At 43.5% G+C, this 26,331-nt stretch overlaps 1 protein-coding gene across 2 annotated transcripts in view; it reads right to left on the bottom strand.

Annotated features, from left to right (window-relative positions):
- The window catches only part of LOC129810803 (guanine nucleotide exchange factor subunit RIC1-like), a 149,373-nt gene that overhangs the window by 26,428 nt on the left and 96,614 nt on the right, over positions 1-26,331 (bottom strand). For both annotated transcript variants that reach the window (XR_008752784.1, XM_055861703.1), the window contains exon 25: positions 24,397-24,574. Coding sequence is in view for 1 of the 2 variants with exons in the window: in XM_055861703.1 (XP_055717678.1) it covers positions 24,397-24,574 (178 nt within the window). In the remaining variant the exon portion in view is untranslated. The remainder of the gene's footprint in view (positions 1-24,396; positions 24,575-26,331) is intronic.

Genomic DNA, 26,331 nt, shown 5'->3' on the forward strand with positions numbered 1-26,331 from the left:
AGGTATCCCCCTTTCATTCAGTATGGATAGAGGTATCCCCTTTCCCTTTCATTCAGTATGGATAGAGGTATCCCCCTTTCTTTCAGTATGGATAGAGGTATCCCCCTTTCATTCAATATGGATAGAGGTATCCCCCTTTCCCTTTCATTCAGTATGGATAGAGGTATCCCCCTTTCATTCAGTATGGATAGAGGTATCCCCTTTCCCTTTCATTCAGTATGGATAGAGGTATCCCCCTTTCCCTTTCATTCAGTATGGATAGAGGTATCCCCCTTTCATTCAGTATGGATAGAGGTATCCCCTTTCCCTTTCATTCAGTATGGATAGAGGTATCCCCTTTCCCTTTCATTCAGTATGGATAGAGGTATCCCCCTTTCCCTTTCATTCAGTATGGATAGAGGTATCCCCTTTCATTCAGTATGGATAGAGGTATCCCCTTTCCCTTTCATTCAGTATGGATAGAGGTATCCCCCTTTCATTCAGTATGGATAGAGGTATCCCCCTTTCATTCAGTATGGATAGAGGTATCCCCCTTTCATTCAGTATGGATAGAGGTATCCCCCTTTCATTCAGTATGGATAGAGGTATCCCCTTTCCCTTTCATTCAGTATAGATAGAGGTATCCCCTTTCCCTTTCATTCAGTATGGATAGAGGTATCCCCCTTTCATTCAGTATGGATAGAGGTATCCCCCTTTCCCTTTCTTTCAGTATGGATAGAGGTATCCCCCTTTCATTCAGTATGGATAGAGGTATCCCCTTTCCCTTTCATTCAGTATGGATAGAGGTATCCCCCTTTCATTCAGTATGGATAGAGGTATCCCCCTTTCCCTTTCATTCAGTATGGATAGAGGTATCCCCCTTTCATTCAGTATGGATAGAGGTATCCCCTTTCCCTTTCATTCAGTATGGATAGAGGTATCCCCCTTTCTTTCAGTATGGATAGAGGTATCCCCTTTCCCTTTCATTCAGTATGGATAGAGGTATCCCCCTTTCTTTCAGTATGGATAGAGGTATCCCCCTTTCCCTTTCATTCAGTATGGATAGAGGTATCCCCTTTCCCTTTCATTCAGTATGGATAGAGGTATCCCCTTTCCCTTTCATTCAGTATGGATAGAGGTATCCCCTTTCCCTTTCATTCAGTATGGATAGAGGTATCCCCCTTTCATTCAGTATGGATAGAGGTATCCCCCTTCCCCTTTCATTCAGTATGGATAGAGGTATCCCCCTTTCCCTTTCATTCAGTATGGATAGAGGTATCCCCCTTCCCCTTTCTTTCAGTATGGATAGAGGTATCCCCTTTCCCTTTCTTTCAGTATGGATAGAGGTATCCCCCTTTCATTCAGTATGGATAGAGGTATCACCCTTCCCCTTTCTTTCAGTATGGATAGAGGTATCCCCCTTTCTTTCAGTATGGATAGAGGTATCACCCTTTCCCTTTCTTTCAGTATGGATAGAGGTATCCCCCTTCCCCTTTCTTTCAGTATGGATAGAGGTATCACCCTTCCCCTTTCTTTCAGTATGGATAGAGGTATCCCCCTTTCCCTTTCTTTCAGTATGGATAGAGGTATCCCCCTTTCTTTCAGTATGGATAGAGGTATCACCCTTCCCCTTTGTTTCAGTATGGATAGAGGTATCCCCCTTTCCCTTTCATTCAGTATGGATAGAGGTATCCCCCTTTCATTCAGTATGGATAGAGGTATCCCCCTTTCATTCAGTATGGATAGAGGTATCCCCCTTTCCCTTTCATTCAGTATGGATAGAGGTATCCCCCTTTCATTCAGTATGGATAGAGGTATCCCCCTTTCCCTTTCATTCAGTATGGATAGAGGTATCCCCCTTTCATTCAGTATGGATAGAGGTATCCCCTTTCTTTCAGTATGGATAGAGGTATCCCCCTTTCTTTCAGTATGGATAGAGGTATCCCCTTTCTTTCAGTATGGATAGAGGTATCCCCCTTCCCCTTTCTTTCAGTATGGATAGAGGTATCCCCTTTCCCTTTCATTCAGTATGGATAGAGGTATCCCCCTTTCATTCAGTATGGATAGAGGTATCCCCCTTCCCCTTTCTTTCAGTATGGATAGAGGTATCCCCTTTCCCTTTCATTCAGTATGGATAGAGGTATCCCCCTTTCTTTCAGTATGGATAGAGGTATCCCCCTTCCCCTTTCTTTCAGTATGGATAGAGGTATCCCCTTTCCCTTTCATTCAGTATGGATAGAGGTATCCCCCTTTCATTCAGTATGGATAGAGGTATCCCCCTTTCATTCAGTATGGATAGAGGTATCCCCCTTTCTTTCAGTATGGATAGAGGTATCCCCCTTTCATTCAGTATGGATAGAGGTATCACCCTTCCCCTTTCTTTCAGTATGGATAGAGGTATCCCCCTTTCCCTTTCATTCAGTATGGATAGAGGTATCCCCCTTTCTTTCAGTATGGATAGAGGTATCCCCCTTTCTTTCAGTATGGATAGAGGTATCCCCCTTTCATTCAGTATGGATAGAGGTATCCCCCTTCCCCTTTCTTTCAGTATGGATAGAGGTATCCCCCTTTCATTCAGTATGGATAGAGGTATCCCCCTTTCATTCAGTATGGATAGAGGTATCCCCCTTCCCCTTTCATTCAGTATGGATAGAGGTATCCCCCTTCCCCTTTCATTCAGTATGGATAGAGGTATCCCCCTTTCCCTTTCTTTCAGTATGGATAGAGGTATCCCCTTTCCCTTTCTTTCAGTATGGATAGAGGTATCACCCTTCCCCTTTCTTTCAGTATGGATAGAGGTATCCCCCTTTCCCTTTCATTCAGTATGGATAGAGGTATCCCCCTTTCTTTCAGTATGGATAGAGGTATCCCCTTTCCCTTTCTTTCAGTATGGATAGAGGTATCCCCCTTTCATTCAGTATGGATAGAGGCATCCCCCTTTCCCTTTCTTTCAGTATGGATAGAGGTATCCCCCTTTCATTCAGTATGGATAGAGGTATCCCCCTTTCATTCAGTATGGATAGAGGTATCCCCTTTCTTTCAGTATGGATAGAGGTATCCCCTTTCCCTTTCTTTCAGTATGGATAGAGGTATCCCCCTTTCTTTCAGTATGGATAGAGGTATCACCCTTTCCCTTTCTTTCAGTATGGATAGAGGTATCCCCCTTCCCCTTTCTTTCAGTATGGATAGAGGTATCACCCTTCCCCTTTCTTTCAGTATGGATAGAGGTATCCCCCTTTCCCTTTCTTTCAGTATGGATAGAGGTATCCCCCTTTCTTTCAGTATGGATAGAGGTATCACCCTTCCCCTTTCTTTCAGTATGGATAGAGGTATCCCCCTTTCCCTTTCATTCAGTATGGATAGAGGTATCCCCCTTTCATTCAGTATGGATAGAGGTATCCCCCTTTCATTCAGTATGGATAGAGGTATCCCCCTTTCTTTCAGAATGGATAGAGGTATCCCCTTTCTTTCAGTATGGATAGAGGTATCCCCCTTTCCCTTTCATTCAGTATGGATAGAGGTATCCCCCTTTCTTTCAGTATGGATAGAGGTATCACCCTTTCTTTCAGTATGGATAGAGGTATCCCCCTTCCCCTTTCTTTCAGTATGGATAGAGGTATCACCCTTCCCCTTTCTTTCAGTATGGATAGAGGTATCACCCTTCCCCTTTCTTTCAGTATGGATAGAGGTATCCCCCTTCCCCTTTCTTTCAGTATGGATAGAGGTATCCCCTTTCCCTTTCTTTCAGTATGGATAGAGGTATCCCCCTTTCATTCAGTATGGATAGAGGTATCCCCCTTCCCCTTTCATTCAGTATGGATAGAGGTATCACCCTTCCCCTTTCTTTCAGTATGGATAGAGGTATCCCCCTTTCATTCAGTATGGATAGAGGTATCCCCCTTTCATTCAGTATGGATAGAGGTATCCCCCTTCCCCTTTCATTCAGTATGGATAGAGGTATCCCCCTTTCCCTTTCTTTCAGTATGGATAGAGGTATCCCCTTTCCCTTTCTTTCAGTATGGATAGAGGTATCCCCCTTTCATTCAGTATGGATAGAGGTATCACCCTTCCCCTTTCTTTCAGTATGGATAGAGGTATCACCCTTCCCCTTTCTTTCAGTATGGATAGAGGTATCCCCCTTTCCCTTTCAGTATGGATAGAGGTATCACCCTTCCCCTTTCTTTCAGTATGGATAGAGGTATCCCCCTTTCTTTCAGTATGGATAGAGGTATCACCCTTTCCCTTTCTTTCAGTATGGATAGAGGTATCCCCCTTCCCCTTTCTTTCAGTATGGATAGAGGTATCACCCTTCCCCTTTCTTTCAGTATGGATAGAGGTATCCCCCTTTCCCTTTCTTTCAGTATGGATAGAGGTATCCCCCTTTCTTTCAGTATGGATAGAGGTATCACCCTTCCCCTTTCTTTCAGTATGGATAGAGGTATCCCCCTTTCCCTTTCATTCAGTATGGATAGAGGTATCCCCCTTTCATTCAGTATGGATAGAGGTATCCCCCTTTCATTCAGTATGGATAGAGGTATCCCCCTTTCCCTTTCATTCAGTATGGATAGAGGTATCCCCCTTTCATTCAGTATGGATAGAGGTATCCCCCTTTCCCTTTCATTCAGTATGGATAGAGGTATCCCCCTTTCATTCAGTATGGATAGAGGTATCCCCTTTCTTTCAGTATGGATAGAGGTATCCCCCTTTCTTTCAGTATGGATAGAGGTATCCCCTTTCTTTCAGTATGGATAGAGGTATCCCCCTTCCCCTTTCTTTCAGTATGGATAGAGGTATCCCCTTTCCCTTTCATTCAGTATGGATAGAGGTATCCCCCTTTCATTCAGTATGGATAGAGGTATCCCCCTTTCTTTCAGTATGGATAGAGGTATCCCCCTTTCATTCAGTATGGATAGAGGTATCCCCCTTCCCCTTTCTTTCAGTATGGATAGAGGTATCCCCCTTTCATTCAGTATGGATAGAGGTATCCCCCTTTCATTCAGTATGGATAGAGGTATCCCCCTTCCCCTTTCATTCAGTATGGATAGAGGTATCCCCCTTCCCCTTTCTTTCAGTATGGATAGAGGTATCCCCCTTCCCCTTTCATTCAGTATGGATAGAGGTATCCCCCTTTCATTCAGTATGGATAGAGGTATCCCCCTTCCCCTTTCATTCAGTATGGATAGAGGTATCCCCCTTCCCCTTTCATTCAGTATGGATAGAGGTATCCCCCTTTCCCTTTCTTTCAGTATGGATAGAGGTATCCCCTTTCCCTTTCTTTCAGTATGGATAGAGGTATCACCCTTCCCCTTTCTTTCAGTATGGATAGAGGTATCCCCCTTTCCCTTTCATTCAGTATGGATAGAGGTATCCCCCTTTCTTTCAGTATGGATAGAGGTATCCCCTTTCCCTTTCTTTCAGTATGGATAGAGGTATCCCCCTTTCATTCAGTATGGATAGAGGCATCCCCCTTTCCCTTTCTTTCAGTATGGATAGAGGTATCCCCCTTTCATTCAGTATGGATAGAGGTATCCCCCTTTCATTCAGTATGGATAGAGGTATCCCCTTTCTTTCAGTATGGATAGAGGTATCCCCTTTCCCTTTCTTTCAGTATGGATAGAGGTATCCCCCTTTCTTTCAGTATGGATAGAGGTATCACCCTTTCCCTTTCTTTCAGTATGGATAGAGGTATCCCCCTTCCCCTTTCTTTCAGTATGGATAGAGGTATCACCCTTCCCCTTTCTTTCAGTATGGATAGAGGTATCCCCCTTTCCCTTTCTTTCAGTATGGATAGAGGTATCCCCCTTTCTTTCAGTATGGATAGAGGTATCACCCTTCCCCTTTCTTTCAGTATGGATAGAGGTATCCCCCTTTCCCTTTCATTCAGTATGGATAGAGGTATCCCCCTTTCATTCAGTATGGATAGAGGTATCCCCCTTTCATTCAGTATGGATAGAGGTATCCCCCTTCCCCTTTCTTTCAGTATGGATAGAGGTATCACCCTTCCCCTTTCTTTCAGTATGGATAGAGGTATCCCCCTTTCCCTTTCTTTCAGTATGGATAGAGGTATCCCCCTTTCTTTCAGTATGGATAGAGGTATCACCCTTCCCCTTTCTTTCAGTATGGATAGAGGTATCCCCCTTTCCCTTTCATTCAGTATGGATAGAGGTATCCCCCTTTCATTCAGTATGGATAGAGGTATCCCCCTTTCATTCAGTATGGATAGAGGTATCCCCCTTTCCCTTTCATTCAGTATGGATAGAGGTATCCCCCTTTCATTCAGTATGGATAGAGGTATCCCCCTTTCCCTTTCATTCAGTATGGATAGAGGTATCCCCCTTTCATTCAGTATGGATAGAGGTATCCCCTTTCTTTCAGTATGGATAGAGGTATCCCCCTTTCTTTCAGTATGGATAGAGGTATCCCCTTTCTTTCAGTATGGATAGAGGTATCCCCCTTCCCCTTTCTTTCAGTATGGATAGAGGTATCCCCTTTCCCTTTCATTCAGTATGGATAGAGGTATCCCCCTTTCATTCAGTATGGATAGAGGTATCCCCCTTTCTTTCAGTATGGATAGAGGTATCCCCCTTTCATTCAGTATGGATAGAGGTATCCCCCTTCCCCTTTCTTTCAGTATGGATAGAGGTATCCCCCTTTCATTCAGTATGGATAGAGGTATCCCCCTTTCATTCAGTATGGATAGAGGTATCCCCCTTCCCCTTTCATTCAGTATGGATAGAGGTATCCCCCTTCCCCTTTCTTTCAGTATGGATAGAGGTATCCCCCTTCCCCTTTCATTCAGTATGGATAGAGGTATCCCCCTTTCATTCAGTATGGATAGAGGTATCCCCCTTCCCCTTTCATTCAGTATGGATAGAGGTATCCCCCTTCCCCTTTCATTCAGTATGGATAGAGGTATCCCCCTTTCCCTTTCTTTCAGTATGGATAGAGGTATCCCCTTTCCCTTTCTTTCAGTATGGATAGAGGTATCACCCTTCCCCTTTCTTTCAGTATGGATAGAGGTATCCCCCTTTCCCTTTCATTCAGTATGGATAGAGGTATCCCCCTTTCTTTCAGTATGGATAGAGGTATCCCCTTTCCCTTTCTTTCAGTATGGATAGAGGTATCCCCCTTTCATTCAGTATGGATAGAGGCATCCCCCTTTCCCTTTCTTTCAGTATGGATAGAGGTATCCCCCTTTCATTCAGTATGGATAGAGGTATCCCCCTTTCATTCAGTATGGATAGAGGTATCCCCTTTCTTTCAGTATGGATAGAGGTATCCCCTTTCCCTTTCTTTCAGTATGGATAGAGGTATCCCCCTTTCTTTCAGTATGGATAGAGGTATCACCCTTTCCCTTTCTTTCAGTATGGATAGAGGTATCCCCCTTCCCCTTTCTTTCAGTATGGATAGAGGTATCACCCTTCCCCTTTCTTTCAGTATGGATAGAGGTATCCCCCTTTCCCTTTCTTTCAGTATGGATAGAGGTATCCCCCTTTCTTTCAGTATGGATAGAGGTATCACCCTTCCCCTTTCTTTCAGTATGGATAGAGGTATCCCCCTTTCCCTTTCATTCAGTATGGATAGAGGTATCCCCCTTTCATTCAGTATGGATAGAGGTATCCCCCTTTCATTCAGTATGGATAGAGGTATCCCCCTTTCCCTTTCATTCAGTATGGATAGAGGTATCCCCCTTTCATTCAGTATGGATAGAGGTATCCCCCTTTCCCTTTCATTCAGTATGGATAGAGGTATCCCCCTTTCATTCAGTATGGATAGAGGTATCCCCTTTCTTTCAGTATGGATAGAGGTATCCCCCTTTCTTTCAGTATGGATAGAGGTATCCCCTTTCTTTCAGTATGGATAGAGGTATCCCCCTTCCCCTTTCTTTCAGTATGGATAGAGGTATCCCCTTTCCCTTTCATTCAGTATGGATAGAGGTATCCCCCTTTCATTCAGTATGGATAGAGGTATCCCCCTTTCTTTCAGTATGGATAGAGGTATCCCCCTTTCATTCAGTATGGATAGAGGTATCCCCCTTCCCCTTTCTTTCAGTATGGATAGAGGTATCCCCCTTTCATTCAGTATGGATAGAGGTATCCCCCTTTCATTCAGTATGGATAGAGGTATCCCCCTTCCCCTTTCATTCAGTATGGATAGAGGTATCCCCCTTCCCCTTTCTTTCAGTATGGATAGAGGTATCCCCCTTCCCCTTTCATTCAGTATGGATAGAGGTATCCCCCTTTCATTCAGTATGGATAGAGGTATCCCCCTTCCCCTTTCATTCAGTATGGATAGAGGTATCCCCCTTCCCCTTTCATTCAGTATGGATAGAGGTATCCCCCTTTCCCTTTCTTTCAGTATGGATAGAGGTATCCCCTTTCCCTTTCTTTCAGTATGGATAGAGGTATCACCCTTCCCCTTTCTTTCAGTATGGATAGAGGTATCCCCCTTTCCCTTTCATTCAGTATGGATAGAGGTATCCCCCTTTCTTTCAGTATGGATAGAGGTATCCCCTTTCCCTTTCTTTCAGTATGGATAGAGGTATCCCCCTTTCATTCAGTATGGATAGAGGCATCCCCCTTTCCCTTTCTTTCAGTATGGATAGAGGTATCCCCCTTTCATTCAGTATGGATAGAGGTATCCCCCTTTCATTCAGTATGGATAGAGGTATCCCCTTTCCCTTTCTTTCAGTATGGATAGAGGTATCCCCCTTTCCCTTTCTTTCAGTATGGATAGAGGTATCCCCCTTTCCCTTTCTTTCAGTATGGATAGAGGTATCCCCTTCCCCTTTCATTCAGTATGGATAGAGGTATCACCCTTTCTTTCAGTATGGATAGAGGTATCCCCTTCCCCTTTCATTCAGTATGGATAGAGGTATCACCCTTTCTTTCAGTATGGATAGAGGTATCCCCTTTCCCTTTCTTTCAGTATGGATAGAGGTATCCCCTTTCTTTCAGTATGGATAGAGGTATCCCCTTTCCCTTTCTTTCAGTATGGATAGAGGTATCCCCCTTTCTTTCAGTATGGATAGAGGTATCCCCTTTCTTTCAGTATGGATAGAGGTATCCCCTTTCTTTCAGTATGGATAGAGGTATCCCCCTTTCCCTTTCTTTCAGTATGGATAGAGGTATCCCCTTTCCCTTTCTTTCAGTATGGATAGAGGTATCCCCTTTCATTCAGTATGGATAGAGGTATCACCCTTTCTTTCAGTATGGATAGAGGTATCCCCTTTCTTTCAGTATGGATAGAGGTATCACCCTTTCTTTCAGTATGGATAGAGGTATCCCCTTTCTTTCAGTATGGATAGAGGTATCCCCCTTTCCCTTTCTTTCAGTATGGATAGAGGTATCCCCTTTCTTTCAGTATGGATAGAGGTATCCCCTTTCCCTTTCTTTCAGTATGGATAGAGGTATCCCCTTTCTTTCAGTATGGATAGAGGTATCCCCTTTCTTTCAGTATGGATAGAGGTATCCCCTTTCCCTTTCATTCAGTATGGATAGAGGTATCCCCTTTCTTTCAGTATGGATAGAGGTATCCCCCTTTCTTTCAGTATGGATAGAGGTATCCCCCTTTCTTTCAGTATGGATAGAGGTATCCCCCTTTCTTTCAGTATGGATAGAGGTATCCCCTTTCCCTTTCTTTCAGTATGGATAGAGGTATCCCCCTTTCTTTCAGTATGGATAGAGGTATCCCCCTTTCTTTCAGTATGGATAGAGGTATCACCTTTCCCTTTCATTCAGTATGGATAGAGGTATCCCCCTTTCCCTTTCATTCAGTATGGATAGAGGTATCCCCCTTTCTTTCAGTATGGATAGAGGTATCCCCCTTTCTTTCAGTATGGATAGAGGTATCACCTTTCCCTTTCATTCAGTATGGATAGAGGTATCACCTTTCCCTTTCATTCAGTATGGATAGAGGTATCCCCCTTTCTTTCAGTATGGATAGAGGTATCCCCTTTCCCTTTCTTTCAGTATGGATAGAGGTATCCCCCTTTCTTTCAGTATGGATAGAGGCATCCCCTTTCCCCTTTCATTCAGTATGGATAGAGGTATCCCCCTTTCTTTCAGTATGGATAGAGGCATCCCCCTTCCCCTTTCATTCAGTATGGATAGAGGTATCCCCCTTTCTTTCAGTATGGATAGAGGCATCCCCCTTCCCCTTTCATTCAGTATGGATAGAGGCATCCCCTTTCCCCTTTCATTCAGTATGGATAGAGGTATCCCCCTTTCTTTCAGTATGGATAGAGGCATCCCCCTTCCCCTTTCTTTCAGTATGGATAGAGGTATCCCCCTTCCCCTTTCATTCAGTATGGATAGAGGTATCCCCCTTCCCCTTTCATTCAGTATGGATAGAGGTATCCCCCTTCCCCTTTCATTCAGTATGGATAGAGGCATCCCCTTTCCCCTTTCATTCAGTATGGATAGAGGTATCCCCCTTCCCCTTTCATTCAGTATGGATAGAGGTATCCCCCTTCCCCTTTCATTCAGTATGGATAGAGGTATCCCCCTTCCCCTTTCATTCAGTATGGATAGAGGTATCCCCTTCCCCTTTCATTCAGTATAGATAGAGGTATCCCCTTTCCCTTTCTTTCAGTATGGATAGAGGTATCCCCCTTTCATTCAGTATAGATAGAGGTATCCCCCTTCCCCTTTCATTCAGTATGGATAGAGGTATCCCCCTTCCCCTTTCATTCAGTATGGATAGAGGTATCCCCTTCCCCTTTCATTCAGTATGGATAGAGGTATCCCCTTTCCCTTTCTTTCAGTATGGATAGAGGTATCCCCCTTTCATTCAGTATAGATAGAGGTATCCCCTTTCCCTTTCTTTCAGTATGGATAGAGGCATCCCCTTTCCCTTTCTTTCAGTATGGATAGAGGTATCCCCCTTTCATTCAGTATGGATAGAGGTATCCCCCTTTCTTTCAGTATGGATAGAGGTATCCCCCTTTCCCTTTCTTTCAGTATGGATAGAGGTATCCCCCTTTCTTTCAGTATGGATAGAGGTATCCCCTTTCCCTTTATTTCAGTATGGATAGAGGTATCCCCCTTTCTTTCAGTATGGATAGAGGTATCCCCTTTCCCTTTCTTTCAGTATGGATAGAGGTATCCCCTTTCCCTTTCTTTCAGTATGGATAGAGGTATCCCCTTTCCCTTTCTTTCAGTATGGATAGAGGTATCCCCCTTTCATTCAGTATGGATAGAGGTATCCCCTTTCCCTTTCTTTCAGTATGGATAGAGGTATCCCCCTTTCTTTCAGTATGGATAGAGGTATCCACTTTCTTTCAGTATGGATAGAGGTATCCCCCTTTCATTCAGTATGGATAGAGGTATCCCCCTTTCCCTTTCATTCAGTATGGATAGAGGTATCCCCCTTTCCCTTTCATTCAGTATGGATAGAGGTATCCCCCTTTCCCTTTCATTCAGTATGGATAGAGGTATCCCCCTTTCTTTCAGTATGGATAGAGGTATCCCCCTTTCCCTTTCTTTCAGTATGGATAGAGGTATCCCCCTTTCATTCAGTATGGATAGAGGTATCCCCCTTTCCCTTTCTTTCAGTATGGATAGAGGTATCCCCCTTTCTTTCAGTATGGATAGAGGTATCCCCTTTCCCTTTCTTTCAGTATGGATAGAGGTATCCCCTTTCTTTCAGTATGGATAGAGGTATCACCCTTTCCCTTTCTTTCAGTATGGATAGAGGTATCCCCTTTCTTTCAGTATGGATAGAGGTATCACCCTTTCCCTTTCTTTCAGTATGGATAGAGGTATCCCCTTTCCCTTTCTTTCAGTATGGATAGAGGTATCCCCTTTCTTTCAGTATGGATAGAGGTATCACCCTTTCCCTTTCATTCAGTATGGATAGAGGTATCCCCTTTCCCTTTCTTTCAGTATGGATAGAGGTATCCCCTTTCCCTTTCTTTCAGTATGGATAGAGGTATCCCCTTTCTTTCAGTATGGATAGAGGTATCCCCTTCCCCTTTCTTTCAGTATGGATAGAGGTATCCCCTTTCCCTTTCTTTCAGTATGGATAGAGGTATCCCCTTTCCCTTTCTTTCAGTATGGATAGAGGTATCCCCCTTTTTTTCAGTATGGATAGAGGCATCCCCCTTTCCCTTTCTTTCAGTATGGATAGAGGTATCCCCCTTTCTTTCAGTATGGATAGAGGTATCCCCTTTCCCTTTCTTTCAGTATGGATAGAGGTATCCCCCTTTCATTCAGTATGGATAGAGGTATCCCCCTTTCTTTCAGTATGGATAGAGGTATCCCCTTTCCCTTTCATTCAGTATGGATAGAGGTATCCCCTTTCTTTCAGTATGGATAGAGGTATCCCCTTCCCCTTTCTTTCAGTATGGATAGAGGTATCCCCCTTTCTTTCAGTATGGATAGAGGTATCCCCTTTCCCTTTCTTTCAGTATGGATAGAGGTATCCCCTTTCCCTTTCTTTCAGTATGGATAGAGGTATCCCCTTTCTTTCAGTATGGATAGAGGTATCCCCTTTCTTTCAGTATGGATAGAGGTATCCCCTTTCTTTCAGTATGGATAGAGGTATCCCCTTTCCCTTTCTTTCAGTATGGATAGAGGTATCACCCTTTCATTCAGTATGGATAGAGGTATCCCCTTTCTTTCAGTATGGATAGAGGTATCCCCTTTCATTCAGTATGGATAGAGGTATCCCCCTTTCATTCAGTATGGATAGAGGTATCCCCTTTCCCTTTCTTTCAGTATGGATAGAGGTATCCCCTTTCTTTCAGTATGGATAGAGGCATCCCCCTTTCCCTTTCTTTCAGTATGGATAGAGGTATCCCCCTTTCTTTCAGTATGGATAGAGGCATCCCCCTTTCCCTTTCTTTCAGTATGGATAGAGGTATCCCCCTTTCCCTTTCTTTCAGTATGGATAGAGGTATCCCCCTTTCTTTCAGTATGGATAGAGGTATCCCCCTTTCTTTCAGTATGGATAGAGGTATCCCCTTTCCCTTTCTTTCAGTATGGATAGAGGTATCCCCCTTTCTTTCAGTATGGATAGAGGTATCCCCCTTTCTTTCAGTATGGATAGAGGTATCACCTTTCCCTTTCATTCAGTATGGATAGAGGTATCCCCCTTTCCCTTTCATTCAGTATGGATAGAGGTATCCCCCTTTCTTTCAGTATGGATAGAGGTATCCCCCTTTCTTTCAGTATGGATAGAGGTATCACCTTTCCCTTTCATTCAGTATGGATAGAGGTATCACCTTTCCCTTTCATTCAGTATGGATAGAGGTATCCCCCTTTCTTTCAGTATGGATAGAGGTATCCCCTTTCCCTTTCATTCAGTATGGATAGAGGTATCCCCCTTTCATTCAGTATGGATAGAGGTATCCCCTTTCCCTTTCTTTCAGTATGGATAGAGGTATCCCCCTTTCTTTCAGTATGGATAGAGGTATCCCCTTTCTTTCAGTATGGATAGAGGTATCCCCCTTTCTTTCAGTATGGATAGAGGTATCCCCCTTTCTTTCAGTATGGATAGAGGTATCCCCTTTCTTTCAGTATGGATAGAGGTATCCCCCTTTCCCTTTCTTTCAGTATGGATAGAGGTATCCCCCTTTCCCTTTCTTTCAGTATGGATAGAGGTATCCCCCTTTCATTCAGTATGGATAGAGGTATCCCCCTTTCCCTTTCTTTCAGTATGGATAGAGGTATCCCCCTTTCCCTTTCTTTCAGTATGGATAGAGGTATCCCCCTTTCATTCAGTATGGATAGAGGTATCCCCCTTCCCCTTTCATTCAGTATGGATAGAGGTATCCCCCTTTCATTCAGTATGGATAGAGGTATCCCCCTTTCTTTCAGTATGGATAGAGGTATCCCCCTTTCTTTCAGTATGGATAGAGGTATCCCCCTTTCTTTCAGTATGGATAGAGGTATCCCCCTTTCTTTCAGTATGGATAGAGGTATCCCCCTTTCTTTCAGTATGGATAGAGGTATCCCCCTTTCATTCAGTATGGATAGAGGTATCCCCCTTTCATTCAGTATGGATAGAGGTATCCCCCTTTCTTTCAGTATGGATAGAGGTATCCCCCTTTCTTTCAGTATGGATAGAGGTATCCCCCTTTCTTTCAGTATGGATAGAGGTATCCCCCTTTCCCTTTCTTTCAGTATGGATAGAGGTATCCCCCTTTCATTCAGTATGGATAGAGGTATCCCCTTTCCCTTTCTTTCAGTATGGATAGAGGTATCCCCTTTCCCTTTCTTTCAGTATGGATAGAGGTATCCCCCTTTCATTCAGTATGGATAGAGGTATCCCCCTTTCATTCAGTATGGATAGAGGTATCCCCCTTTCATTCAGTATGGATAGAGGTATCCCCCTTTCTTTCAGTATGGATAGAGGTATCCCCTTTCCCTTTCTTTCAGTATGGATAGAGGTATCCCCCTTTCATTCAGTATGGATAGAGGTATCCCCCTTTCATTCAGTATGGATAGAGGTATCCCCCTTTCTTTCAGTATGGATAGAGGTATCCCCCTTTCATTCAGTATGGATAGAGGTATCCCCCTTTCTTTCAGTATGGATAGAGGTATCCCCTTTCCCTTTCTTTCAGTATGGATAGAGGTATCCCCCTTTCCCTTTCTTTCAGTATGGATAGAGGTATCCCCTTTCCCTTTCTTTCAGTATGGATAGAGGTATCCCCCTTTCTTTCAGTATGGATAGAGGTATCCCCCTTTCTTTCAGTATGGATAGAGGTATCCCCCTTTCTTTCAGTATGGATAGAGGTATCCCCTTTCCCTTTCTTTCAGTATGGATAGAGGTATCCCCCTTTCCCTTTCTTTCAGTATGGATAGAGGTATCCCCCTTCCCCTTTCTTTCAGTATGGATAGAGGTATCACCCTTTCCCTTTCTTTCAGTATGGATAGAGGTATCCCCCTTTCTTTCAGTATGGATAGAGGTATCCCCCTTTCATTCAGTATGGATAGAGGTATCCCCCTTTCATTCAGTATGGATAGAGGTATCCCCCTTTCCCTTTCTTTCAGTATGGATAGAGGTATCCCCCTTTCTTTCAGTATGGATAGAGGTATCCCCTTTCCCTTTCATTCAGTATGGATAGAGGTATCCCCCTTTCCCTTTCATTCAGTATGGATAGAGGTATCCCCTTTCTTTCAGTATGGATAGAGGTATCCCCCTTTCCCTTTCTTTCAGTATGGATAGAGGTATCCCCCTTTCATTCAGTATGGATAGAGGTATCCCCCTTTCCCTTTCTTTCAGTATGGATAGAGGTATCCCCCTTTCTTTCAGTATGGATAGAGGTATCCCCCTTTCTTTCAGTATGGATAGAGGTATCCCCTTTCCCTTTCTTTCAGTATGGATAGAGGTATCCCCCTTTCTTTCAGTATGGATAGAGGTATCCCCCTTTCATTCAGTATGGATAGAGGTATCCCCCTTTCATTCAGTATGGATAGAGGTATCCCCCTTTCTTTCAGTATGGATAGAGGTATCCCCTTTCCCTTTCTTTCAGTATGGATAGAGGTATCCCCCTTTCTTTCAGTATGGATAGAGGTATCCCCCTTTCATTCAGTATGGATAGAGGTATCCCCTTTCCCTTTCTTTCAGTATGGATAGAGGTATCCCCCTTTCATTCAGTATGGATAGAGGTATCCCCCTTTCATTCAGTATGGATAGAGGTATCCCCTTTCCCTTTCATTCAGTATGGATAGAGGTATCCCCTTTCCCTTTCTTTCAGTATGGATAGAGGTATCCCCTTTCCCTTTCATTCAGTATGGATAGAGGTATCCCCCTTTCTTTCAGTATGGATAGAGGTATCCCCCTTTCATTCAGTATGGATAGAGGTATCCCCCTTTCATTCAGTATGGATAGAGGTATCCCCCTTTCCCTTTCTTTCAGTATGGATAGAGGTATCCCCCTTTCTTTCAGTATGGATAGAGGTATCCCCTTTCCCTTTCATTCAGTATGGATAGAGGTATCCCCCTTTCTTTCAGTATGGATAGAGGTATCCCCCTTTCTTTCAGTATGGATAGAGGTATCCCCCTTTCTTTCAGTATGGATAGAGGTATCCCCCTTTCTTTCAGTATGGATAGAGGTATCCCCTTTCCCTTTCATTCAGTATGGATAGAGGTATCCCCCTTTCATTCAGTATGGATAGAGGTATCCCCCTTTCCCTTTCATTCAGTATGGATAGAGGTATCCCCCTTTCATTCAGTATGGATAGAGGTATCCCCTTTCCCTTTCATTCAGTATGGATAGAGGTATCCCCCTTTCTTTCAGTATGGATAGAGGTATCCCCCTTTCCCTTTCTTTCAGTATGGATAGAGGTATCCCCTTTCATTCAGTATGGATAGAGGTATCCCCCTTTCTTTCAGTATGGATAGAGGTATCCCCCTTTCCCTTTCATTCAGTATGGATAGAGGTATCCCCTTTCATTCAGTATGGATAGAGGTATCCCCCTTTCCCTTTCATTCAGTATGGATAGAGGTATCCCCCTTTCATTCAGTATGGATAGAGGTATCCCCCTTTCCCTTTCTTTCAGTATGGATAGAGGTATCCCCTTTCCCTTTCATTCAGTATGGATAGAGGTATCCCCCTTTCATTCAGTATGGATAGAGGTATCCCCCTTTCCCTTTCTTTCAGTATGGATAGAGGTATCCCCCTTTCCCTTTCTTTCAGTATGGATAGAGGTATCCCCCTTTCTTTCAGTATGGATAGAGGTATCCCCTTTCCCCTTTCTTTCAGTATGGATAGAGGTATCCCCCTTTCTTTCAGTATGGATAGAGGTATCCCCTTTCCCCTTTCTTTCAGTATGGATAGAGGTATCACCCTTCCCCTTTCTTTCAGTATGGATAGAGGTATCACCCTTCCCCTTTCTTTCAGTATGGATAGAGGTATCCCCCTTCCCCTTTCTTTCAGTATGGATAGAGGTATCACCCTTCCCCTTTCTTTCAGTATGGATAGAGGTATCCCCCTTTCACTTTCTTTCAGTATGGATAGAGGTATCCCCCTTTCATTCAGTATGGATAGAGGTATCCCCCTTTCATTCAGTATGGATAGAGGTATCCCCCTTTCTTTCAGTATGGATAGAGGTATCCCCCTTCCCCTTTCTTTCAGTATGGATAGAGGTATCACCCTTCCCCTTTCTTTCAGTATGGATAGAGGTATCCCCCTTTCACTTTCTTTCAGTATGGATAGAGGTATCCCCCTTTCATTCAGTATGGATAGAGGTATCCCCCTTTCTTTCAGTATGGATAGAGGTATCACCCTTTATTTCAGTATGGATAGAGGTATCACCCTTTCATTCAGTATGGATAGAGGTATCCCCCTTTCTTTCAGTATGGATAGAGGTATCCCCCTTCCCCTTTCTTTCAGTATGGATAGAGGTATCCCCTTTCCCTTTCATTCAGTATGGATAGAGGTATCCCCCTTTCTTTCAGTATGGATAGAGGTATCCCCCTTTCATTCAGTATGGATAGAGGTATCCCCCTTTCTTTCAGTATGGATAGAGGTATCCCCCTTCCCCTTTCTTTCAGTATGGATAGAGGTATCCCCTTTCCCTTTCATTCAGTATGGATAGAGGTATCCCCCTTTCATTCAGTATGGATAGAGGTATCCCCCTTTCATTCAGTATGGATAGAGGTATCCCCCTTTCATTCAGTATGGATAGAGGTATCCCCCTTTCTTTCAGTATGGATAGAGGTATCCCCCTTTCTTTCAGTATGGATAGAGGTATCCCCCTTTCATTCAGTATGGATAGAGGTATCCCCCTTTCTTTCAGTATGGATAGAGGTATCCCCTTTCCCTTTCATTCAGTATGGATAGAGGTATCCCCCTTTCATTCAGTATGGATAGAGGTATCCCCTTTCCCTTTCATTCAGTATGGATAGAGGTATCCCCCTTTCTTTCAGTATGGATAGAGGTATCCCCTTTCCCTTTCATTCAGTATGGATAGAGGTATCCCCCTTTCTTTCAGTATGGATAGAGGTATCCCCCTTTCTTTCAGTATGGATAGAGGTATCCCCCTTTCATTCAGTATGGATAGAGGTATCCCCCTTTCATTCAGTATGGATAGAGGTATCCCCCTTTCATTCAGTATGGATAGAGGTATCCCCTTTCATTCAGTATGGATAGAGGTATCCCCCTTTCATTCAGTATGGATAGAGGTATCCCCCTTTCATTCAGTATGGATAGAGGTATCCCCTTTCATTCAGTATGGATAGAGGTATCCCCCTTTCTTTCAGTATGGATAGAGGTATCCCCCTTTCCCTTTCTTTCAGTATGGATAGAGGTATCCCCTTTCATTCAGTATGGATAGAGGTATCCCCTTTCTTTCAGTATGGATAGAGGTATCCCCCTTTCTTTCAGTATGGATAGAGGTATCCCCTTTCCCCTTTCTTTCAGTATGGATAGAGGTATCACCCTTCCCCTTTCTTTCAGTATGGATAGAGGTATCACCCTTCCCCTTTCTTTCAGTATGGATAGAGGTATCCCCCTTCCCCTTTCTTTCAGTATGGATAGAGGTATCCCCCTTCCCCTTTCTTTCAGTATGGATAGAGGTATCACCCTTCCCCTTTCATTCAGTATGGATAGAGGTATCCCCCTTTCTTTCAGTATGGATAGAGGTATCCCCCTTTCACTTTCTTTCAGTATGGATAGAGGTATCCCCCTTTCATTCAGTATGGATAGAGGTATCCCCTTTCTTTCAGTATGGATAGAGGTATCCCCCTTTCTTTCAGTATGGATAGAGGTATCCCCCTTCCCCTTTCTTTCAGTATGGATAGAGGTATCCCCCTTCCCCTTTCTTTCAGTATGGATAGAGGTATCCCCCTTTCCCTTTCTTTCAGTATGGATAGAGGTATCCCCTTTCTTTCAGTATGGATAGAGGTATCCCCCTTTCCCTTTCTTTCAGTATGGATAGAGGTATCCCCTTTCCCTTTCATTCAGTATGGATAGAGGTATCCCCCTTTCATTCAGTATGGATAGAGGTATCCCCCTTTCATTCAGTATGGATAGAGGTATCCCCCTTTCATTCAGTATGGATAGAGGTATCCCCCTTTCTTTCAGTATGGATAGAGGTATCCCCCTTTCTTTCAGTATGGATAGAGGTATCCCCTTTCCCTTTCATTCAGTATGGATAGAGGTATCCCCCTTTCTTTCAGTATGGATAGAGGTATCCCCTTTCCCTTTCATTCAGTATGGATAGAGGTATCCCCCTTTCTTTCAGTATGGATAGAGGTATCCCCCTTTCTTTCAGTATGGATAGAGGTATCCCCCTTTCATTCAGTATGGATAGAGGTATCCCCCTTTCATTCAGTATGGATAGAGGTATCCCCTTTCCCTTTCATTCAGTATGGATAGAGGTATCCCCCTTTCTTTCAGTATGGATAGAGGTATCCCCCTTTCTTTCAGTATGGATAGAGGTATCCCCCTTTCATTCAGTATGGATAGAGGTATCCCCCTTTCATTCAGTATGGATAGAGGTATCCCCCTTTCATTCAGTATGGATAGAGGTATCCCCTTTCATTCAGTATGGATAGAGGTATCCCCTTTCCCTTTCATTCAGTATGGATAGAGGTATCCCCTTTCCCTTTCATTCAGTATGGATAGAGGTATCCCCTTTCATTCAGTATGGATAGAGGTATCCCCTTTCCCTTTCATTCAGTATGGATAGAGGTATCCCCTTTCATTCAGTATGGATAGAGGTATCCCCTTTCCCTTTCATTCAGTATGGATAGAGGTATCCCCTTTCCCTTTCATTCAGTATGGATAGAGGTATCCCCTTTCCCTTTCTTTCAGTATGGATAGAGGTATCCCCCTTTCTTTCAGTATGGATAGAGGTATCCCCCTTTCTTTCAGTATGGATAGAGGCATCCCCTTTCCCCTTTCATTCAGTATGGATAGAGGTATCCCCCTTTCTTTCAGTATGGATAGAGGCATCCCCCTTCCCCTTTCATTCAGTATGGATAGAGGTATCCCCCTTCCCCTTTCATTCAGTATGGATAGAGGTATCCCCCTTCCCCTTTCATTCAGTATGGATAGAGGTATCCCCCTTCCCCTTTCATTCAGTATGGATAGAGGCATCCCCTTTCCCCTTTCATTCAGTATGGATAGAGGTATCCCCCTTCCCCTTTCATTCAGTATGGATAGAGGTATCCCCCTTCCCCTTTCATTCAGTATGGATAGAGGTATCCCCCTTCCCCTTTCATTCAGTATGGATAGAGGTATCCCCTTTCCCTTTCATTCAGTATGGATAGAGGTATCCCCCTTCCCCTTTCATTCAGTATGGATAGAGGTATCACCCTTTCTTTCAGTATGGATAGAGGTATCCCCCTTTCATTCAGTATGGATAGAGGTATCCCCCTTTCTTTCAGTATGGATAGAGGTATCCCCCTTTCATTCAGTATGGATAGAGGTATCCCCCTTCCCCTTTCATTCAGTATAGATAGAGGTATCCCCTTTCCCTTTCATTCAGTATGGATAGAGGTATCCCCCTTTCTTTCAGTATGGATAGAGGTATCCCCCTTTCATTCAGTATGGATAGAGGTATCCCCCTTTCCCTTTCTTTCAGTATGGATAGAGGTATCCCCCTTTCAATCAGTATGGATAGAGGTATCCCCTTTCCCTTTCTTTCAGTATGGATAGAGGTATCCCCTTTCTTTCAGTATGGATAGAGGTATCCCCCTTTCTTTCAGTATGGATAGAGGTATCCCCCTTTCATTCAGTATGGATAGAGGTATCCCCCTTTCATTCAGTATGGATAGAGGTATCCCCTTTCCCTTTCTTTCAGTATGGATAGAGGTATCCCCCTTTCCCTTTCTTTCAGTATGGATAGAGGTATCCCCCTTTCATTCAGTATGGATAGAGGTATCCCCCTTTCCCTTTCTTTCAGTATGGATAGAGGTATCCCCTTTCCCTTTCATTCAGTATGGATAGAGGTATCCCCCTTTCTTTCAGTATGGATAGAGGTATCACCCTTCCCCTTTCATTCAGTATGGATAGAGGTATCCCCCTTTCATTCAGTATGGATAGAGGTATCCCCTTTCCCTTTCTTTCAGTATGGATAGAGGTATCCCCTTTCCCTTTCATTCAGTATGGATAGAGGTATCCCCCTTTCTTTCAGTATGGATAGAGGTATCCCCCTTTCATTCAGTATGGATAGAGGCATCCCCTTTCCCATTCATTCAGTATGGATAGAGGTATCCCCCTTTCATTCAGTATGGATAGAGGTATCCCCCTTTCCCTTTCATTCAGTATGGATAGAGGTATCCCCCTTTCCCTTTCATTCAGTATGGATAGAGGTATCACCCTTCCCCTTTCATTCAGTATGGATAGAGGTATCCCCCTTTCCCTTTCATTCAGTATGGATAGAGGTATCCCCCTTTCATTCAGTATGGATAGAGGCATCCCCTTTCCCTTTCATTCAGTATGGATAGAGGTATCCCCCTTTCATTCAGTATGGATAGAGGTATCCCCCTTTCATTCAGTATGGATAGAGGTATCCCCCTTTCATTCAGTATGGATAGAGGTATCCCCTTTCCCTTTCATTCAGTATGGATAGAGGTATCCCCCTTTCATTCAGTATGGATAGAGGTATCCCCTTTCCCTTTCATTCAGTATGGATAGAGGTATCCCCCTTTCATTCAGTATGGATAGAGGTATCCCCCTTTCATTCAGTATGGATAGAGGTATCCCCCTTTCATTCAGTATGGATAGAGGTATCCCCCTTTCTTTCAGTATGGATAGAGGTATCCCCCTTTCTTTCAGTATGGATAGAGGTATCCCCCTTTCTTTCAGTATGGATAGAGGTATCCCCCTTTCTTTCAGTATGGATAGAGGTATCACCCTTTCTTTCAGTATGGATAGAGGTATCCCCCTTTCATTCAGTATGGATAGAGGTATCCCCTTTCCCTTTCTTTCAGTATGGATAGAGGTATCACCCTTTCTTTCAGTATGGATAGAGGTATCCCCCTTTCATTCAGTATGGATAGAGGTATCCCCCTTTCTTTCAGTATGGATAGAGGTATCCCCCTTTCTTTCAGTATGGATAGAGGTATCACCCTTTCTTTCAGTATGGATAGAGGTATCCCCCTTTCTTTCAGTATGGATAGAGGTATCCCCTTTCTTTCAGTATGGATAGAGGTATCCCCCTTTCAGTATGGATAGAGGTATCCCCCTTTCCCTTTCATTCAGTATGGATAGAGGTATCCCCTTTCCCTTTCATTCAGTATGGATAGAGGTATCCCCCTTTCATTCAGTATGGATAGAGGTATCCCCCTTTCATTCAGTATGGATAGAGGTATCCCCCTTTCATTCAGTATGGATAGAGGTATCCCCTTTCTTTCAGTATGGATAGAGGTATCCCCTTTCTTTCAGTATGGATAGAGGTATCCCCCTTTCATTCAGTATGGATAGAGGTATCCCCCTTTCATTCAGTATGGATAGAGGTATCCCCCTTTCATTCAGTATGGATAGAGGTATCCCCTTTCTTTCAGTATGGATAGAGGTATCCCCTTTCATTCAGTATGGATAGAGGTATCCCCCTTTCTTTCAGTATGGATAGAGGTATCCCCCTTTCATTCAGTATGGATAGAGGTATCCCCCTTTCATTCAGTATGGATAGAGGTATCACCCTTTCTTTCAGTATGGATAGAGGTATCCCCTTTCTTTCAGTATGGATAGAGGTATCACCCTTTCCCTTTCAGTATGGATAGAGGTATCCCCCTTTCTTTCAGTATGGATAGAGGTATCACCCTTCCCCTTTCTTTCAGTATGGATAGAGGTATCCCCCTTCCCCTTTCTTTCAGTATAGATAGAGGTATCCCACTTTCTTTCAGTATGGATAGAGGTATCCCCCTTCCCCTTTCTTTCAGTATGGATAGAGGTATCCCCCTTTCATTCAGTATGGATAGAGGTATCCCCCTTTCTTTCAGTATGGATAGAGGTATCCCCCTTTCTTTCAGTATGGATAGAGGTATCCCCCTTTCCCTTTCTTTCAGTATGGATAGAGGTATCCCCTTTCTTTCAGTATGGATAGAGGTATCCCCCTTCCCCTTTCTTTCAGTATGGATAGAGGTATCCCCCTTTCCCTTTCTTTCAGTATGGATAGAGGTATCCCCTTTCCCTTTCTTTCAGTATGGATAGAGGTATCCCCTTTCTTTCAGTATGGATAGAGGTATCCCCCTTTCCCTTTCTTTCAGTATGGATAGAGGTATCCCCCTTTCTTTCAGTATGGATAGAGGTATCCCCCTTTATTTCAGTATGGATAGAGGTATCCCCCTTTATTTCAGTATGGATAGAGGTATCCCCCTTTCTTTCAGTATGGATAGAGGTATCCCCCTTTCTTTCAGTATGGATAGAGGTATCCCCCTTTCCCTTTCTTTCAGTATGGATAGAGGTATCCCCCTTTCTTTCAGTATGGATAGAGGTATCCCCCTTTATTTCAGTATGGATAGAGGTATCCCCCTTTATTTCAGTATGGATAGAGGTATCCCCCTTTCTTTCAGTATGGATAGAGGTATCCCCCTTTCCCTTTCTTTCAGTATGGATAGAGGTATCCCCTTTCTTTCAGTATGGATAGAGGTATCCCCCTTCCCCTTTCTTTCAGTATGGATAGAGGTATCCCCCTTTCTTTCAGTATGGATAGAGGTATCCCCCTTTCCCTTTCTTTCAGTATGGATAGAGGTATCCCCCTTTCTTTCAGTATGGATAGAGGTATCCCCCTTTATTTCAGTATGGATAGAGGTATCCCCCTTTATTTCAGTATGGATAGAGGTATCCCCCTTTCTTTCAGTATGGATAGAGGTATCCCCCTTTCTTTCAGTATGGATAGAGGTATCCCCCTTTATTTCAGTATGGATAGAGGTATCCCCCTTTCTTTCAGTATGGATAGAGGTATCCCCCTTTCATTCAGTATGGATAGAGGTATCCCCCTTTCTTTCAGTATGGATATCAATATAAATAATATTTGTGGAGGTGAATGTTGCTTTCCTCTGTCCTGGTTTCAAAGGGGAAACATCCACCAGCTAGCTACGTAGCTAATGGAAGGTGCACAATCCATGGCTACAAAGCTACTGTATCTAGTTGGCTAGCTAGCTAGCTACTCTGTCAGTTAGCTGGATGTGCTAGAAAGTAATAGAAACAAGTTGAGAAAACTAAAAGGTGTTTTATCTCCTGAATCAAATTGTTTCTACTGTCTTGAATGTAGAAGTTCTATTATGTGATCTCCCAGAATACTCTCTCTTTGATAAGAGATGTTCATGTCAGTGAATCAGGTTGTCTCCGTGGTAACTTGACTCTTTCTGCAGTACATGCCTTCAAGCTACCATAAAAGTCATGAATTATTCCCTTACCAAGGGGAAATTATTCCTTCAGGTAAACCCACTCTGTCGCTCTGATTGGGCTGTCAAATAGAAGTAGAAATCCTGTCTATGAGTGGGAGGACAGGCTTACCGTAGCTGGACCTGGGACTTGTGTGGTCCCTTGTTAGCCAGCTCCATGGAGATGTGTTCCAGCTCAGAGTGGGTCAGACTGAGAGTAGAGAAGTTTTCATCCACCATGGTCCAGTCTCCATCCACCATGCTGCTGGTCTCTGTCAGGTCTGTGGCAGAGTCGATACTGCACTCCTCCGCTAGGGAGAGAAAGATGGAGGGAGAATGAGGAAGGGTAGAAAGCGAGAGATATATTAACAACCCATTTTAAAACACTCCACAACACCGTTCAAATTGACACAAACGCAGAACAACGCCAAATTCATGAGAAATTTAATGGATTAGAAAAAGCTATAAAAAGGACAATCAAAATCCACTGGATTCCCCAATTACTGACCAGGAGCTGTATAAGAAACTTCAGGCCCTCAAATGTAAAAAAGCATGCGGACCTGATGGCATCCTAAATGAGATGCTCAAACTCACTAGTGTAACATTTACATTGGCTGTATTAAAACCGTTTCATTTGATCTTGAGTGTAGGTTATTTCCCTGACATCTGGAATCACAACCCCAATCTTTAAGAACAGAGACAACAATTACAGAGGCATTTGTGTGAACAGTAACCTGGGGAAGGTTTTCTGTAGTATTATAAATGTAAGAGTTCAAAACTTCCTTAATTAGCACAATGTCTTGAGTAAAAGCCAAATTGGATTTATACCAACACATCGCACAACCGATCATATTTACACCCTACACACCCTGATAGATAAACATGTCCACCAAAATAATACCAAAATATACACTTGCTTTATCGACTTCCAAAAAGCATTTGATTCTATTTGGTATACAGGACTGTTCTACAAAGTTATTGAACGTGTTGTAGGGGGTAAAACATGACATAATTAAATCAATGTATACTGGCAATACGTGCAGCATTAAAATTGGCAAAAAAATAACAGAATTCTTAAACCAGGGGCGGGGCCTTCAGAGGCAGGGCCTTCGCCAGGGTTGCAATCTTAGCCCTGCACTCTTCAATATTTACATCAACGAATTGGCCACTATTCTAGAAAAATCCTCAGCCCCTGGTGTTAGTCTCCACAATTTAGAGGTTAAATGCCTGCTCTTCGCAGATGACCTATGCCTGCTGTCACCCACAGCACATGGCCTACAGCAGAGCCTGGACCTGCTGGAGCAGTACTGCCAGACCTGGGCCCTGGTAGTAAACACCAAAAATACAAAAATAATGATTTTCCAGAGAAGATCCAGATCTCAGGGAATTAGACCAAAGTTGTCAATTGGTACAAAATATAGAGTACTGCACACACTACAATTACATAGGTTTAAAAATAAGCTCAACTGGACACCTTAATGAGGCAGTGAATGAACAGAGAGAAAGCACGCAGGGCATTCTACGCCATTAAACACATTCAAATTGAAATACCTATTAAAATTTGGCTAAAAACTAATTGAATGAGTCATTGAAACAATTGCACTTCATGGCAGCGAGGTGTGGGGTCCACTTGCAAAACAAGATTTCACCCAATGGGACAAACACCCCATTGAAACCCTGCATGCAGACTTCTGTAAGATTCTCCTATATGTCCAGAGGAAAACTACAAACAATGCATGCAGGGCAGAATTAAGCCAATATCCACCAATAATAACTCAAAAAAGAGCAATTAAGTTTTGGAAACATCTAAGTATCATATCACTACCAAGCTCTGCAATGCCAAGAGCTGAGCAAAGAAAAGAGTCCCCTCATCCAGCTGGTCCTGGGGCTGAGTTCACAAACCTGTTCTACTAACACACTGAAGCCTCAGGACCAGAACATCCAATCAATCAGAATATAACAAATTACAACACAGTCAAAACAAAACTACATTACTTATTGGGAAACACAAGCACAAAGCAAAATGCAGTGCTATCTGGCCCTAAATCGACAGTATACCGTGGCTAAC

Source organism: Salvelinus fontinalis, chromosome 2 (assembly GCF_029448725.1).
Source record: "Salvelinus fontinalis isolate EN_2023a chromosome 2, ASM2944872v1, whole genome shotgun sequence".
In the NCBI taxonomy this organism is placed as follows: domain Eukaryota; kingdom Metazoa; phylum Chordata; class Actinopteri; order Salmoniformes; family Salmonidae; genus Salvelinus; species Salvelinus fontinalis.